Source organism: Mauremys mutica, chromosome 10 (assembly GCF_020497125.1).
Source record: "Mauremys mutica isolate MM-2020 ecotype Southern chromosome 10, ASM2049712v1, whole genome shotgun sequence".
Taxonomy (NCBI): domain Eukaryota; kingdom Metazoa; phylum Chordata; order Testudines; family Geoemydidae; genus Mauremys; species Mauremys mutica.
The window spans coordinates 20,610,772-20,627,716 of record NC_059081.1 but is presented as its reverse complement, the minus strand read 5'-3'; the positions used below and the strand labels follow the sequence as shown (position 1 = coordinate 20,627,716).

The 16,945-nt window shown below is 38.2% G+C and overlaps 1 protein-coding gene across 1 annotated transcript in view; it reads left to right on the top strand.

Annotated features, from left to right (window-relative positions):
• Positions 1–16,945, top strand: part of LRP1B (LDL receptor related protein 1B) — a 1,288,869-nt gene that overhangs the window by 1,155,184 nt on the left and 116,740 nt on the right. Inside the window, exons 69-73 of the mRNA XM_045032831.1 lie at positions 3,963–4,079; positions 11,375–11,481; positions 13,257–13,386; positions 15,641–15,747; positions 16,092–16,224. Coding sequence (XP_044888766.1) covers positions 3,963–4,079; positions 11,375–11,481; positions 13,257–13,386; positions 15,641–15,747; positions 16,092–16,224 — 594 coding nt within the window. The remainder of the gene's footprint in view (positions 1–3,962; positions 4,080–11,374; positions 11,482–13,256; positions 13,387–15,640; positions 15,748–16,091; positions 16,225–16,945) is intronic.

Below are 16,945 nucleotides of genomic sequence, written 5' to 3'. Positions count from 1 at the left end.
TTTTTGTGTAACCTGTTGTAAAACTAGGCAAATATCTAGATGCGTTGAAGTAGCCCCTGGAAGACCTCTGGGTACCCCCAGGGGTATGCGTACCCCTGGCTGAGAACCACTGATCTAAAAGACACAGACTAATAGTCGAGAGTGGGAATGTATCCTAAACAAACCTTCTGCTTTCACAAAAGACCATGAATAATAAACAGCTTTTAGTTTATTGTAGTCGAGAACCACTGATCTAAAAGACACAGACTAATAGTCGAGAGTGGGAATGTATCCTCACTCTTGATTATTAGTCTGTGTCTTTTAGATCAGTGGTTCTCGACTACAATAAACTAAAAGCTGTTTATTATTCATGGTCTTTTGTGAAAGCAGAAGGTTTGTTTCTGGGGTTTGGGAACTTAAAGGACCTGCTTTGCTGCTTAGATTTAGTGTCCTGATGAATTAATTACATATATTTTTTGCTGTTGGATGATCATTATTTTAATTGTAATATTCTTAGGGGCACCTAACGCTTTTTGTATGGGTGTCTTGTATTGTTGTTTAAATAGAAAGAAAGAAAGAAATTAATGAGAGGATCAGTGATTCCCACTGTTTTTTTTTTTAATTTGAGGACCACTCAGAGCCTGTGTGTGTATAGAATATATATAGTCACAATTCATCATGATCATCATGAAGGATTTTGTACAGAGCATGGCAGAGGGAGTCTAAAGAGAGGTTTGAAAAAGGAAAAAGTAATGGGCATATGGATTTTATCCATGAGTTTTCCTATGTGCAAGAAGCAGCATAGGAGAAAATGGTGAAATGTTTGATGGAGAAGCTAACTAGTGGGTAGAAATGGCTGGGAATGTTGGAGCAAAGGCAGGAGTAGCACTACAGCAATACGCTACTGGATCAGCAAGGTAGGGCCTGTCAAGATGAGGAAGATCTTTAAAGGTAAAGACTACTAGAGACCAGAATATATACTCATGCTAAATCACATTCAAAAATTATTTTGATATCCATATGGGCCCGTGGTGCCTGTGCTCCACCAATATTTAGGGACGTGGGCCTGGCTTCACCAATGTTTCGGCTTACTGTGCTTTGGGGGCCTCGCGCTTCAGGGGGACACAGTGTCCAGGGCGGCCTGGAGGGTTACCAGGGGGCCTGGCGTTGGCAGCAGTGAGCAACCTGTCCCCAGCCCACCCCGCTCCACCCTGCTGGCTCCCAGCATCGCTTGGGAGAGGGGACGGAAGCTGGAAAGAGGCGAGGTGGAGGTCTGTGGGGAGGGGCAGAATGGGAGAGGGGACAGCAGGGGCAGGCTGGGGCCAGGTCACTCGCTGCTGCCGGCACCAGGCCCCCCTCTAACCTCCCAGGCCGCCCTGGACCCTGTGTCCCCCTGAAGCACAGGGTCTGGTCCGGTTCGCCCAGTCCGTCCTAGGGACAGGATGGCTCTGCTTGGACCCGTTCTGGGCACCATCAAAAATTGTACAAATCTGGTGCCTAGGCTGATATCTCATTCCAGTTCCTAGGTTTGCACAAAGCCAGACTTGAAGCACAAGCACAGCAAGCAGCTGTTCGGGGCACGACATCAAATGCAATCTCTGCAATTCATGTAATGGCCCTATCCACTTCACAGGCAGAGGAGTATGCCTGACTCAAGCTATTTTTATTAGTCCCTCTTCTTCATGACCACTTAATTTAAACACTTCAAGGGACATTGTTGGCGTCACAGGATCTAAACTAACATTCTGTAAAACAGCCCTAATGGGAATTCAAGAAATTCCCCTTGAAATTCCATTGCACTGACATGTAATTTTAAAAAATGTCATTGTGGCTTTTATAAATCAAACTTCTTATAGATCTACTTTTATGCAAAGAAAATATGCCACTGGTAATTTTTTTCACTATCATTTCCCCCTCTCCCTTGAACCTGAAAGAATAAAGTACAACAGAAAAAAAAATCAAAATGCAAACGAAACACAAAAATAGCTGCATCCCATTGGAGGAGTCCTGCTGCTGCTGTTCAGAACTGCTCATGCATCCACAAAAGGATTTATCCATAATCATATGTTATGAGTGTAAATGCTTGTTTCAAAATCCTACATACTGACTGAATAAAACTAATTTCAGTTTTGTTTTATATACTGCAGGCATCCTCTTTCTTATGCAGTGAGTGATTAAATCAAAAGTATGGGAAAATGCTACGTTTTTCACTAGATGTGTGGGTATAGCTCCAATTAATTGTAGCATTATAAGTGTAAGCACACCCATTGGTCAATATAGCACTTTGTACTCTGTTGCATAAATATGCCTATAGTTTAGTCAGGGGTGCCATTTGGGGAAGGGCTCTAGCCTCCCCTCCCCCTGAGTTTCATACCTGAGGTCTGTTCACAGCACACACCCTAGCCCTAGACAGAGCTCTTAACTGCAATACAGCGTGAGTGTAATATGTGAGAGTAAGGCTATGATTTAATTATGGGTATTTTTAGTAAAAGTCATGGACAGGTCACGGGCAAGAAACAAAAAATCATGGGCCGTGATCTGTCCATGACTTATACCATAAATATCCTTGATTGAATCTTAGGAGGGGGGCAGTGCTGGGGGGGGGAGCCTGTAGCACCAGCAGCTGCGGGGGGGAGAGCTCTGGGGGACCAGTGTCACCACCTGCAGGGAGGAGGGCCTGGTGCAGCTGACTGCGGAGCCACCTGAGCGGCTGACTGCAGAGTCGCTCCAGCAGCGGATGGCGTGGCTTCCCCCAGAGCAGCCTGTGCACTGGCCACTGCAGAAGTCCTGGAGGTCTCGGGAAGTCACAGAATCCGTGAGTTCCATGACCTCCGTGACAAACACAAAGCCCTAGTGATGAGTTCTGTGCAGCTCCCCACTTCTGCCTTTGGGGCAGGGAGTTTTTTTTTTGTTTGGTTTTTTTTTATAAACAGAGGCAGGGTGATTAAGATAACAAAAGGCTTGTTTTTAAATTAAATTAAGGATTGTTAGATGATCCTGAAAGCATTGCCAGGCACTTCAGTTAAAAGATAGGAAACAACGGGTAGGAATAAATGGTGAGAATGGAGAGAGGTAAATGATGTCCCCCAGGAGTCTGAACTTGGACCACTGCTGTTCAACATATTCATAGATACTTTCTTACATCATCCTATTTCTCTGTGTAATTTGTACCAATTTACAGTCCATGACCTATCAATATAATGGGTATAAGTAGCTCTAAGAGAATCTAAGTTAGACCCTTTTACACTAATATACACATCACTTCTGAATTTGGTGCAATTTCACAATTTCTACCATTAGCAACAGTGGAATACTGTGGCATTTATACCTCGTGTTTGTTTGTTTTTTATTTGAAATGTTATGAGTAATACAACTTCTCACATTACTTCAGTTCAAAAAAGCTTCAGAACAGCCACTTATCAATTAAAAATGTCTTCGTTTTCCTGTATCAAATCCAAACTGAAAGCTGACAATTTTTTTTTATTAGACAATGTGGGTGAGTTAATATCTTTTATTGGACCCATTTGGTGAGAGAGAGAAGCTTTTGAGCTCTCTCACCAACAGAAGTTGGTCCAATAAAAGATATTTGCCCACTTTGTCTCTCTAATATCCTGGGACTGGTATGGCTACAAAAACACTGCTTACAATTTTTTTTTATTTTATGATAATTAGTGTTGCTTTGGTCATGGGTCAATAGAATCTTGAGAAGCATGTGACAGATGTGTAGTCATGTTGCTGAATGCACTACTGATGAGTGTCGTATAAGAACGTATATGGAATAGAATTCAATAGAATAGAGTCACAGTGGGGCTGCCTTGTAAAGTAGTCCTTTGTCTTTGGTAGATAAGTACCACTTAAAATGTTAGGGTTCCTTAATTTGACATATATCTTGGAATATTATTATCCCACCCCTTTTAGTAGCAGTCTTTTAAGTTCTGCCTTTATGGAATACATTGATGCAAATGGTAGCATCTTCATTGCAGATAAAAAGACTTGTGGGCCTCATGAATTCCAGTGCAAAAACAACAACTGTATTCCAGATCACTGGAGATGCGACAGCCAAAATGATTGTGGTGATAATTCAGATGAAGAAAACTGCAGTAAGTAAATCTTGCAGCCTATTCAATAAACAGAAGGAACTTTTTTTATGCTGATAAGCTGTCCATTTGATTTTATCTATCCTACTCTTTGCATCGTCATTTGTAGTCACATTTAGTCTGGCACATTCCGAATCAGTTGACCTGAATCCAAAATGATGACTCTGAAAGTCTCATGTTTGAATTATTTCCATAAAGATCTGTAGCCAATTAAGAGAGTATCATGCACTATTCTGCAAAATATGAATATGCAGTGGAACCCTTGACATATGACAGTAATGTTAGAGGGTAAGTGAAGAGCAAGTTAAAAACTGATGATCGCTAATCTGACTTCTCTGTGTGAGGGTCACTCCCATATTTCTTGTATTCAGGTATATCCATGAGTCAGAAGCATCATGGAGTCAGCAAACCCTCATAACACTTTCCCAAGAGCATAGATACCTGTGAACAATGGGAGGTTTTTCAGGCAAACACTGCCAGCCTGTTACACTTTGTATATTCAGTAGGGGAACTTCCATATTTTAAATCTAATCAGGTTCATTTCTGAAGTCCTTATTCATATTGACATTCACATTACTCAAAAATTGGTCCCCATTAAAGCTGATGGGACTAATTCACCTTGTTCCCCACTGTGAATATGGAGTGAAGATGAGGGCTTCTTGCATACATTTTGAAATGTATGAGCTAGCTTCTACTCCCAATAAAGACATGTAACACCAGCTTTAGCTGAATAATATGTGACATCTTCACAGAAAGGGGTGAGTTCCTTTCATTTTTGAGCCCTGAAATGTAATGAGTCGTCAAAGGGGCAACATCTAGCCACCAATATCATTGTTAGGCATTTTAGAGACAGAATCCCATACATTGCTTTGAACTGCTACCCCCACAGTTTAATAGCTGGGTTCTTATCCTTTTTTCTTTCTTTATTATAACATCCAAAAAAAGGCTACGTGCTTGGCTTTTTGCCAGTCAGTGTGGAAGACCTCCTGTCCTCTCTTCAGAGATCTGAATGTGTTATTTGTTGTCAGTCCCTGTGAAGTAAAACATTTTGGTCAGAATTTTCAAAAGTAGATGGCAAAATTTAGGCACCCAAATCCACATTCAAGACATTTGGAGGCATAGGTACTCAGTACTTCTGAAAATTAGGCCATGTAATTTATAATCCTAAGTATAGATTTATGGGCATAATTTTAGGCACTTCCCACATGTGAAACTTTTGTGTAAAGTACTATGTTTAAATACAATAGATTTAGGTATCAGATGAAAGTGTTGTCTAAAGGAGAAAGTGTTCCATGGCTTCTATTAATCTTTAAAGGCCATTTAGTGTTATAATGTTTCAGTCAGTTTCTCCATATTTCAGCTCTCAAAATAGTGTGATTTCTTTGGATTTCGGAACTAACACAGTCCTCTGAACCAAATAATATGTGAGTTGGCCTTATTCTTTCATGTTCTAAACATCATAGATCTCCAGTTCCACTTGTCTCTTGTATTTGTTTCAAGATACTGAGAAGGAGGCATGGTTTAACTAAAAGTGAGGAGCTAGGCTACACACAAGTAGTTTTTCTCTTCTTATTATTTGTATAAAACTCCCATTGGTGTCTGTGGGCTGATTGTCACATACATAAGAAAAGGAGGATGCTTCACTTTAATAGCTACAAATGCTCTTCATCTAAGTTATGGATCTGTAGAAACTTGAATGTAGAAGTATATATTCTAAAACTAAAATTATCTTTATGCACACAAAGTTTGAGGGTTAAAAGTTTGAGAAGTAAATAATACAGCATCTTAAGTCATTAATAATCTTTGCAGAAAAAATACCATGTGTATCATGAATATATACTTTCAATTTGCTATGCATGAATTGGTATTTATTTATGATCTAATTAAACCTCCCTTTCAGTCCTCAGCTGCTCTTTGGACTCCCAGATAAAGACATCTGTAGTATACTAATGACTATAGGTTAAATTTATCCTGCATAAAGGACACACATACACACAGCCTATGTATCGAGTAACTCCCATTTAAATCCTAAAAGCAAGACTTATGTGGTACACAGTCTGATGGAAATGGTAATTTCCTGCAATATCTTGAACAAACCTTAATGAATTAAGTTTAGGTATTTTAGGAGTTCATTGTAGTAAGAATGCAAATGTTTTTGAATTATTGTATTGTGCAATTTTATGCAACTTCTTTGAGGAGGAGATATGGCTAATATAAACCCCGGGAGATGTTATATTCTTCAAAGGAGTCTTTGAAACAATGTGCTTAGACAAACAAAGTTGTGTGGGATTCCTAGCAAATATCTGGGAGGCAGGGAATGCAAATTACTCACCACCAGATCCATCCTTTTGAAGCTGTTCGTTGAAGAGAAATCCCATTGTCTGGCTGATTACCTATTCACAGTCTCTTCAGAGACCCAAACTGGATAAAGGAGTGGCTCTCAGGTTCATGAGTGTGCTTGTTCTGAACCAAGGTAGTTATGAACTTGTAACCACAGCACAACCCCTTGGTGGGTGTTGAAGGACTGTTCACTGACCAGAGTCCTGGTTGATGTGATCTCTGGTAAGCTTATTAGCATGCATGTGGGTTCTTTTGTTGTTTCTCTGTAATGCTTTTACCTCAAGAATAAATATGCTTGCTTAGAAAGAGCTGTGTGGTAATTTAACTGTAGCAATTACACTATTTACCATCCCTGAGGTGAAAAGTAAAGCAGGCCTGCTTAGACAGACTGATTTCTTTGAGGAATTCCCAGTGTAGGTGGAGAGAGCTGTACAGCCTGGAAATACCCTATTCAGGAAGGAGAGAGATGTGCATCTCTTCCCAAGAGAAGTGATGACTGGGAAGCTAGAAGCCTAAGAGTGGGTGCCCTGGCTGGATCATGAAGGGGGAATACAGGTGTAGTTACCCTGAACTGAGAGACATAGGCCTTGTGCAGGATGTCTGCATAATGGTGAATTTTACTCTTATATGCTCCTCTGGCTATTTCTCAATATTTGTAAAAGCTGTTCCTTTGGTTTCTCAAATATATATTTTGCATCTCAGTAAAAAACAGGAGATTGGTCCCGAAGCATTAACCTACAAAATCATGATATCTCAGGAAAATGTATAAACTAGCCTTGCTGTGTTTGAAATAGATTTATAAAAATCTTTATATGCTATCTCACTATTACTAGAACAAATTGTAATGAAACAAAAAATATATGAAAATAGAAGTACAAAAGCATTTGACAAAATATATTACACTTCATATGACGATAAATTGTTCACGACATAAATGAATTTAGAAAGAGTTTGTCAGGCAGTTATATCAGAAAATGAGTTGTTTCTCAAGGGTACTAAATGCACTAATTGCCTTCTAGAAATTCAGCTCAGGTATTTACATCTGCCTTTATATAACATCTTCAGACACACAGGGTTTTATGGGAAAGGATTTTATTAGCAGTGATATAGAGCATTTGTTGGAAAATGTAACAAATGTGTCACAGGTTTTCATGGAATTATTTACTATCAATGTAACATGAAATACCTGTGTAGTGAAAATCATTCTTTAGTATGACTTAACTCTGCTTCCTGCACAGTGTAACTGAACTTTATCACTCTTTCCCTGTCTGTTTACCCCTTGTAACCCATAAGCCTATACTACCCTTTTTTTCCAATGTCTTGAGCCTTTCACTTAACTTTTATATAACTTATAACCACTGTGTTTGTTGGTCTTGAGCCAAAGCTCACTGAAGTCATTAGGAAGACTTCTGTTGTCTTCAGTGGCTTTAGTTCAGACCCATTCCAAGCTTATTCGCAATAAAATACCTATCTTGAAGAATAATCTTGTATTGGGAAGTCCTTCTAAAAACATTAAATCCAAGGAGGTCTGCCATCAGCCATTTGTGCCCCGTCCTAAACAACTAAATGAAGGTTGTAAAGAAGTTTATAGCCCTGGTGACCTAATTCTGAATGTGAATACATTGGAATCAAAGTGTAGGGCATCTTTTATCTCCCTTCACGCTTACCCCCATCAAAAAATATTTTCTTTTTCAGGTAAATCTTTATTGTAGAGAATACTCTAAAGCAGTCAGCTGTCTTGTTCCTTTCTAAAGGAAAGTAGCGCACACTTTACTGGTATTAATCAAAGAACATAAAATCCATATAAAACTGAAACAAAATATGGAAAATAATGTAAAATGGCTTGAAACTAACCAGAGTAGAAATACCTGTTACTGTTGCTAGGTAATCATTTCTAAGCTTTTTTTTTTTAAACATTTCTTTAATATAGGTCATAATCCTATTCCTTTGCAGTCAATATCAGATCTTCCATTGTCTGCAGTTTTCTTATTCACAGTAATCAATAATTGGTTATTGCATGCTATTTAGCATGATGATTTACCCTACAAAATCAATTTTATAATGTAAATTTTATATTCTGAACTCATATTTCTTGATCTACATGTGGGTCTTTTCATTTTCCTTTTAAATGTATACATTTTAGGAAATATCCATAAGCTGCATATTTATGCATGTTCAGACTGTATAAGATGGTACAAGACTGTAAAAGAAATACAGTCAAATGAAATAGGTGATTATATGAGGTGAGTTTTCAGGAGAAAAAACCCCAGTGCTTTCCAGTCGTCCAACAGAATCTATGGATGCAATTGGTACTTAAAAGAAAGAAAGAAAGTGTATGTATATGGGAGGAAGGGGAAAGTGTCATATGACACTTTATTGCTTTATTGTTTTCAGAGAAAACTGATTACTACTAATCTATGTGTGAATGCTATCCTTCAAAATATCTTGCTGCTAAGTATGTCACTAACCATAATATAGGAAAAAAGAAAAAAATCCCAATACCCTCTTTCGGAATCCTTGCAATAATAATTCACACTGACTAATGCTCTACTAGGTCTTGTACATGTAAATTGGGATCTCATTCTTGCTCTGAGTGGATGGCATCAACTTCTGCATCAGTGGATTTTCACTAGTGACAAGTTTGAGCAATCTATGATACAGTATTTTCGGCATCAGTCCAACTGAATTTAAAACTACTCAGCCTTGCTCTGCCTTGCACAGAGCAGATCTCATTAGTCTTCATCTCTAAGTTTGTCTGATTAAGTCTTTTCTGTTCAGACGTGTTAAAAATGACTGAGACCCCAGAAAATGATCAGGAGGAAGATCTGTAGATACTACTATTGTGGCAAGGAATTACAACAGGAGCTGACAGAGATGGGGTGTGTTTCATTCCAAGCTTCTGAACAGGTGTTCATAGCAGTCACTCTCAGAAGCTACTGCTTATGAAGAGAAGGAAAAAGTCCTTTAGGAATAAATAGCACATAATTTCTACACTAGAATTCTGGTTTCCTCTATTTTTCCTCTTGGAGCTCTCTTTTGTAACAGCTTGGTCCCATGTCAATGTTATCTCTTCCGCATCTGTAAAATTTAAGAAACCAGCTGCATTAAAAAGAGAGACTTTGACCACCTGCTCTTTCAGGTCTTACAGGCAGTGTGTCTGTAATCTGAGTGGTGTGAGGGTTCAAATGTATCTCAGACTTGGGCAATAATTTGTTTGCTCCCATGTCAATGAACAATTTCTCAAGACAATTTGGACTTAAGACTCCCAATACATAGATGAAAGGTCGTATGGAAAACAGCCTCTGACTTGATCTGGTATTCACCAAATTCTTCTCTATCACTGAGATCTCTTTTTTTGTATTCACTCTTTCTGATGACTACCTTGGCTCTTTCAACATAACTCACTTGCCTTCTCCTCTTCATCCTACTATCTGGTCCTTTAGTGACTCCCAATCCATCAACAACCATGACTGTCTCTGCTTTCAATGCCCTCTTCCCTGCCCTCTTTCCTTTCCTCCATTAACTCAGTTATCGATTCTTCACAGTTTGCTGTCCACCATTCCTAATTCATTTCCTTCTCTCTAATCACAAGGTTCCACCAGTTAACCCATATTCCTAGCTCACCTCCACCATCTACTTCTTTCACTCCTGTGCTCACATTGCTCTGTCTCAGACAGATGTCCCACAATCGTGTGGACTTTCTCCACTATGAATACTCTGTCTCTTCCTCAATTTCTTCCATCTCCATAGCTAATCAGCTCGACTTCCGCACGCACATCCTATCCCACAATCCTTAGCCCAGCAACCATTTTGCCACATTTCACTTCCTCTGGAGCTCCCCACTCCTGCACCTTTCTTCTCTGCTCAGGACCCCTCTGACTTCTTCAAAGAAGAAATTGATGAGATATGATAGGAACTTCTCCCTTTTTCCATTTCCTTTTTTTCTCTACTCTAACCTGTTTTTTCCCTTATCACTCATAAAGAAGTTTCTTGTCTGCTTTTCTCCTTTAAATCCTCCAGGGGCCCACATCCCATCATGCCTCGCCTCCACTCTCACCTTTCTCTTCAACCTCTTGCCTGTCTTCTGATTAATTTCTTTCCCCAGAATAGAAGCATGTTTTAGTTTACCTGCTCACAAAAATCCCACCCTTGGCCCCATCTGCTTCTCCAACTACCATCCCATCTCCCCTTCATCTCCAAGCTCATTGAACAAGCCATCTACAACTGTACTTGGAGTTACCTCCTTCCAATTCCATCTTAGACCCTTACCAATCCCTCTTCTCAGTTAAAAAATAAAAAAGTAGCAGCCTCAGCAATAACATTCTAACTGCCTATGTGAATTCTGCTTGGTCTGTCTGTAACTATTTATACACTTACAAAAAGGTATAAATATGCCACAGAAGTCCAAGGGTCCCTTTTCTTCTACGCCCCCCTCTTATTACCAGGTCTGGAAAAAGTTCCATTTCTAGTCTTGTGACAGACCCTTTGATAAAATGGGTGACAACTAGTAGTTATAACAAAAAAACAAACCTGCCAACAGTAGATTGTTTTTCTGCATATGGATAGCAACTGCTCATAAGTATTTAAAAGCATTTGGCAATGTACAGAGTTATGCACTATAATATAATATAATTTAATGTAAAGTCTATTCATTTTCAAACATAATTTACAGTTGTTTGAAGAATTATGAGCTAGCTCAAAAGATATTCTTTCTAAGGATCTGTCATAAGCAAAGATTTTTTATTTTTAGACTATTTTGGCACAAATTCTTAACCATATGAAAAGTCCTTATGACAACTTTTTGATTAATATTTTCTGTTTTTAAAAAACCATTCACATTTATTTGGCTAAAAGTAGTTTGCTTTGTGTAATATTTTCTGTTCCTTCCTTGTGGAACTTGTGTATAGTTTCAAAACAATATTAAGGCTATAAGCATTTAATTATTTTCTTTCCTTCAGAGCCTCAAACCTGCACTTTGAAAGACTTTCTCTGCGCAAATGGAGATTGTGTTTCTGCGAGATTCTGGTGTGACGGGGATTATGATTGTGCAGATGGCTCAGATGAGGTAGGCTTCTTCACAGGCAAAAAGAAAAAAAAATCCTTTACAAAACTGAGATCAAAATACAGCTTGCTGAAGCAGGATTTGTTTCCCTCCCCGCTCACTGGGAAGCAACAAAAAACTCCATCCTTAACCATCAGATATCACAACCACCAAGTGAATGCACAGAGAGGGGAAGGAAAATAGAACTGTTACTAGTTATATATAAGAGAAATTCTCATTTAGCGTATGTAGCAGAAGCTTTTTTTTTTTTTTGAGGAAAAGGTTGTGGGTTCTCTTCCCTGTGCTGCAAGTGCAGAATATAGTCACCTGACAATCATGCTGTCTGTGTACATACATTTCTCAGCCTCAGATAGTTTCAGTATTTACATGATTTGTTTATAGCACTGGTCCCCAACCTTTTTAGTCTGGCGAGCGCCGGACAACAAACCACCGAGGACCAGGGCCAGTGAACGAGCATCCGCCAAAATGCTGCCGAGAAGCGGCAACGTCAATAGGCATCACCACTGAAATACTGCCGAAAATCATCGGTGTTTCGGTAGCGATGCCTCTGGATGATGATGCTTCTCGGTGGCATTTTGGCAGATGCTTGTCCGCTGGCCAGTATGTGGGTGCACATAGATGCTCCGGCGGGCACCATAGCGCCCATGGGCACCACGTTGGGGACCACTGGTTTATAGTTTGTGCCCGTTTACTAATATTTACATTCTACCTCAAGTCAACTTATGCAACTCCTATTAAAAGCAGTGGCAGTTGCATGGACAAAGGGAATGAAGCCCCTTGATGATGGAGCACAGGTTATAAGCAGATGGTAAAAACAATATTTCTGATATAGAAATATTACTGAGTAAATATTGTAACTATCAAATGAGAGCAATGGGAATTATACATATAACTCTAGAGCTGTAAATGGCTCTAAGAAATCAAAGACATTAAGCTTATAGAATCCTTTAGGATTGCTAATTTAGTTATATATATATATATATATATATAACTAAAGCTATTTATTGATAGCATAACTGAATTCTTCTTCCTACACTGATAAATGCACACAAATCTGCTTGTTGCTCTATGCTGTATCTGATCATGGTAAAATTAACCTTAATTTTTTTTTCTGTAATAGTGTTGTTTCCCATCATTATATATAGCTCTGGTATATCTCATACATTTCTCTCCGATTTCTTTGAAATTTGCTACCACTGAGGATGTTGGGCCCTGATATTCTTTTTGTTTCAGTCTTCTAGTCTAGCCATCCTATTTTGAGCATCTTTTACTATTGAACATTTTTATGCATCCACTAAGTAGCTTAAATATTTTTAATATATTTTGATACAGGGTAAATGGTTTCACAAGTAAATAAGTACATTTGATAACACTTTATTAAGTAAAGACACCCCATAGAGAACAGGCATCAATATATTAATAATAGTTTGGGGGAGGAGTTAATTACATTAATATTTACAGGTTAAAGTCTGCCAAGATTATGATCAGGACAACATAATTATACTACTAACAGTGACTCTCAAATGAAGTGCCAGCTATCCCATTGCAAAAACTGGGGTACCCCTTTTTAAAGAGTGCTTTGCTAATTAAGGGGTCAATTCTACTGTCTTTACTCACAATCAGTAGTATCTTATTGTGTAGCAAGGTACTTCTCACTGTTGAGTAAGAGTTGCAGAACTGGGCCCTAGCCATTCTGACTGGCTGAACGTTTGCAAATGTTTTATATAATACCTTTATATTAATAGATATACTCAATTACATTGTTTTGTTTATAATAGCGATACTGTGAACCTGGCTGCTCTAAAGACCAGTTCCAGTGTTCCAATGGTCAGTGCATATCAGCAAAATGGAAATGTGATGGTCATGAAGACTGCAAATTTGGGGATGATGAGAAAAATTGTGAGCCAGGTAGGTGTCTATAACAAATCATTAAATTTTCCAGGAAAAAAAATAAAAGTATTAAAAAGATATGAAGAAGAGAAAAGACAAATGAGTAAACAAATCAAGATGACTGATATCAGAAATAACAGGCACATGGCTCAGTAGGAAATTCATTGGTTTGTTGTATATGTGCTCCTTTTTGCAAAGAATTTCTGCAAAACTGATCTAGTTTCACATTACATTTCCTGATATGAAATAGAGAGCTCCTAGAGTCTGACCATCCATCCCAATGGCTTAGATCAGTGATTCTCAAACTTTTTTACTAGTGAACCCTTTCACATAGCAAGCCTCTGAGTGTGACACACACACACCCTTATAAATTAAAAACACATTTTTATATGTTTAACACCATTATAAATGCTGGAGGCAAAGTGGGGTTTGAGATGGAGGCTGACAGCTCGCAACCCCCCATGTAATAGCCTTGTGACCCCTTAGGGGGCCTGACCCCCATTTTTTGAACCCCTGGCTTATCTCCCTGAATGACATGGTATGCTGGAGGACTGGGTGCAGCAAACCACAGTGCTCGTGAACTAAATTGTTACTGCTACTTGCGGCTGGGCATCCACAGAGCAAACAAACAGAATGCGTAGGAGAAGGGGGGAAATATTGTCCTGTGGTGCATATATGATACTAGGAGAAGAGTTTGAGCATTTTTAGTCTGAGCTGTACTACAAGAGTTCCTGTGTAAAACTAGGTAAGACATTTAGTCTGCCTTTTAATCAGTTTTCCATGCTGTAAAATTGGGATAATAATGGTTAACTGCCTCATATAAGGACTGTGGTGTTTAAAGCATAATAAGGTACTATAAGATCTTCAGATGTTAGGGTAATGCATTATTAATAATATTAGTATTCATTATTAAAATTTAGAAGAGATGTTCTATTTACCTGATATTATTCTGTACAGTTGTAAAAAATACATGAGCTGTTTTGTTTTTTGTCAAATTACCCTCTACCTCTGATGTTTATATTGGAAACAATATACAAGATGCATGTAATTTTTTGTTAATTTCATTGTGTATTGTCCTGATCCTGTACTGTAATTTGCTAGTGCTGACCTTTGTGCCCATGCAGAGTCTGACTGAAGTCACTCCTACTCTGCAGAGGCACCAGGACCCATACCCATAGATCTGATGCATAACTGAGTGCCTTAGAATGTGGAGTCTTTGTCATTTTTACAGTATAAAGTGCCTCTCTCAATTCTGATGCAATATAAATACAAATTATACTCTACTCTTACTACACATTTTCTTTAGATTATTGAGATCGTTTGTATTAAATGTATGGTGTCCTTCACCTCATATCTTGCTTAGAGTGGAAAACGTTTTTGGTGCCCACCCTACTCAAAATGTGCAAACAAACAAAAAGGCAGGGGAAGGGTTTGGAATCCCTGAATATGATGATTTGTTGCCCCAGAAAGTTGGCTTCCAAAGTATCCATCATGACCACCCACCTCTCTAAAACCAGTGCTGGGATTGAGAGGCCTGAGATCTGAATTCTGTTTCCATTGCAGAAAAGATATGTTGTGTAACATGGGCACATTTTTTAACGTTTCTGTGCTTCAACTTTACCATCTGTAAAATAGAATATTTTCTACATTACAAGAGTAATTTGAGGCTTAATTAATTAATAAAATTCTCTTGTTTACAGAGGGCCTGCACAAGAACTGTGGGTCACTTAAGTCCCAATTAGCTATCAAAATGTATGAGATCCTTTAGCCGGAAGATGGTATATTAGTGCAAATGTTTTACTTAATTTTATTATTATTGTTGTTGTTTGTTGTTGTTATTGTTATTATTGCTATTGTATTTATATGTTACTGTTTCTCTTTGAAAATACACATTTATATTAGAGTGATAGAGGTAGTTATCACTGTGGTCAAGGCTGCCTAAGAGGTTTCCATACTAACATCCTGTTGTCTGTTACTCAGAACTTTGTCTGTTGTCTGTTACTCAGAACTTTCGGAGCATGAAGACAATAAAAAAGTACTTTTGCCATAAAAAAAATACACTTGCAACTTTTTAAACAGTGCCTTTAAGGAGCAGAGCAACTTGTTTTTTGACAAAACAGGCACCATAATTATGGATTATGGAATTTGCACAAAATATTGTAAATTACAACAAAATATTTGTTTATCTAATATGATTTACCTAATACTAACATTGAAATATGAAGTTACTTATTTATGAATTGCTAATGCTAAAATTGATGTTTTTAATTAGCATCTCCAACCTGCTCTTCAAGCGAGTATGTGTGTGCCAGTGGAGGATGTATCTCAGCATCTTTGAGGTGTAATGGAGAATTTGACTGTGCTGATGGCTCTGATGAGGTAACTGATGCATTTCTTTTGAGCCCCTTATACCATCCGATGTGAGGTTTACGATCAACAAGTTTAGATACTGAAAATTAATAAAACAAGAATTAATTCCATGAGCCCAATGTTTTCACCACCAAATGATAAAGCAAAATATGCAAACATATAATATCAGAACATTTATATTCCAGATCTCGACCTGAAATTCAGTAGCAATTTCAATTGTATTGTTAATAGTAAAGAAGCAGCAGCAGCCAGGGCAATTAAATTCTAACAGCCTTGAAGAATTCTGCTTGGTCTGTCTATAACTGTATTATTATTGTTAATGAATACTGCAGTACACATCTGTATTTAAACAGATGGATTGTGTAACAGAATGTAAAGAAGATCAGTTTCGATGCAAAAATAAGGCCCACTGTATCCCCATCAGATGGCTATGTGATGGAATCCATGACTGTGTGGATGGCAGTGATGAAGACAACTGTGAAAGAGGTGAGACGTTGTTCTTGTCCCTAAATGGTAAACTCTCGATTTTTCTCTACTTATTTATATTTAAGCCTATAATAAATTAGCAGCACCCCAGAGCATACTAAAGTGGATTAAATGAAGGCTCTGTGATCCCTTCTTACAAAGACATTACAGCTGTTCCTCAAATGCCTGGCTGCAATGTCACAATCATGCCGCTTAATTCTTTCACTTTGTATAACAGTTTTTTCTTCCATGGGAAAGAAAACAATGTGCCTTCAGCACAAGTATTATCAAAGAAGAAAATTCAGAATGTTAAAAAAGTCAATAGTTTATAGCCAGTTTAGGCAACATTAATATACAGAGCTCTACATTTTTCAAACAAGCTGCAAAGTAAAACAAATCAGAAAAATAATAAAGGCCCCAATCTTTCAACTAATTCCATGTGGGTGGACTCCTGTGCCATTTAGGGGCTCTACAGTAGAGGGCCCACCCACAAAGAACAAGTTGGAGTATTGGGACCTACGTGTTAAATAGTTAGGTCCAAATCTGAGCCTAAAATCAAGCTTCTAAATACATAATTAGGCACCTAAATAGAAGGTCTGATTTTCACAGATGCTGAGCACTGACAAATCCCATACTAATCTCACTTATTAAGGCAAGGTTGAAATAGTAAAAGCAAATAGAACATCATTAAAAAGCTTCTGCACACAATTTTCCTCCAGAGGGATAGAAATGAAAAGGTAAA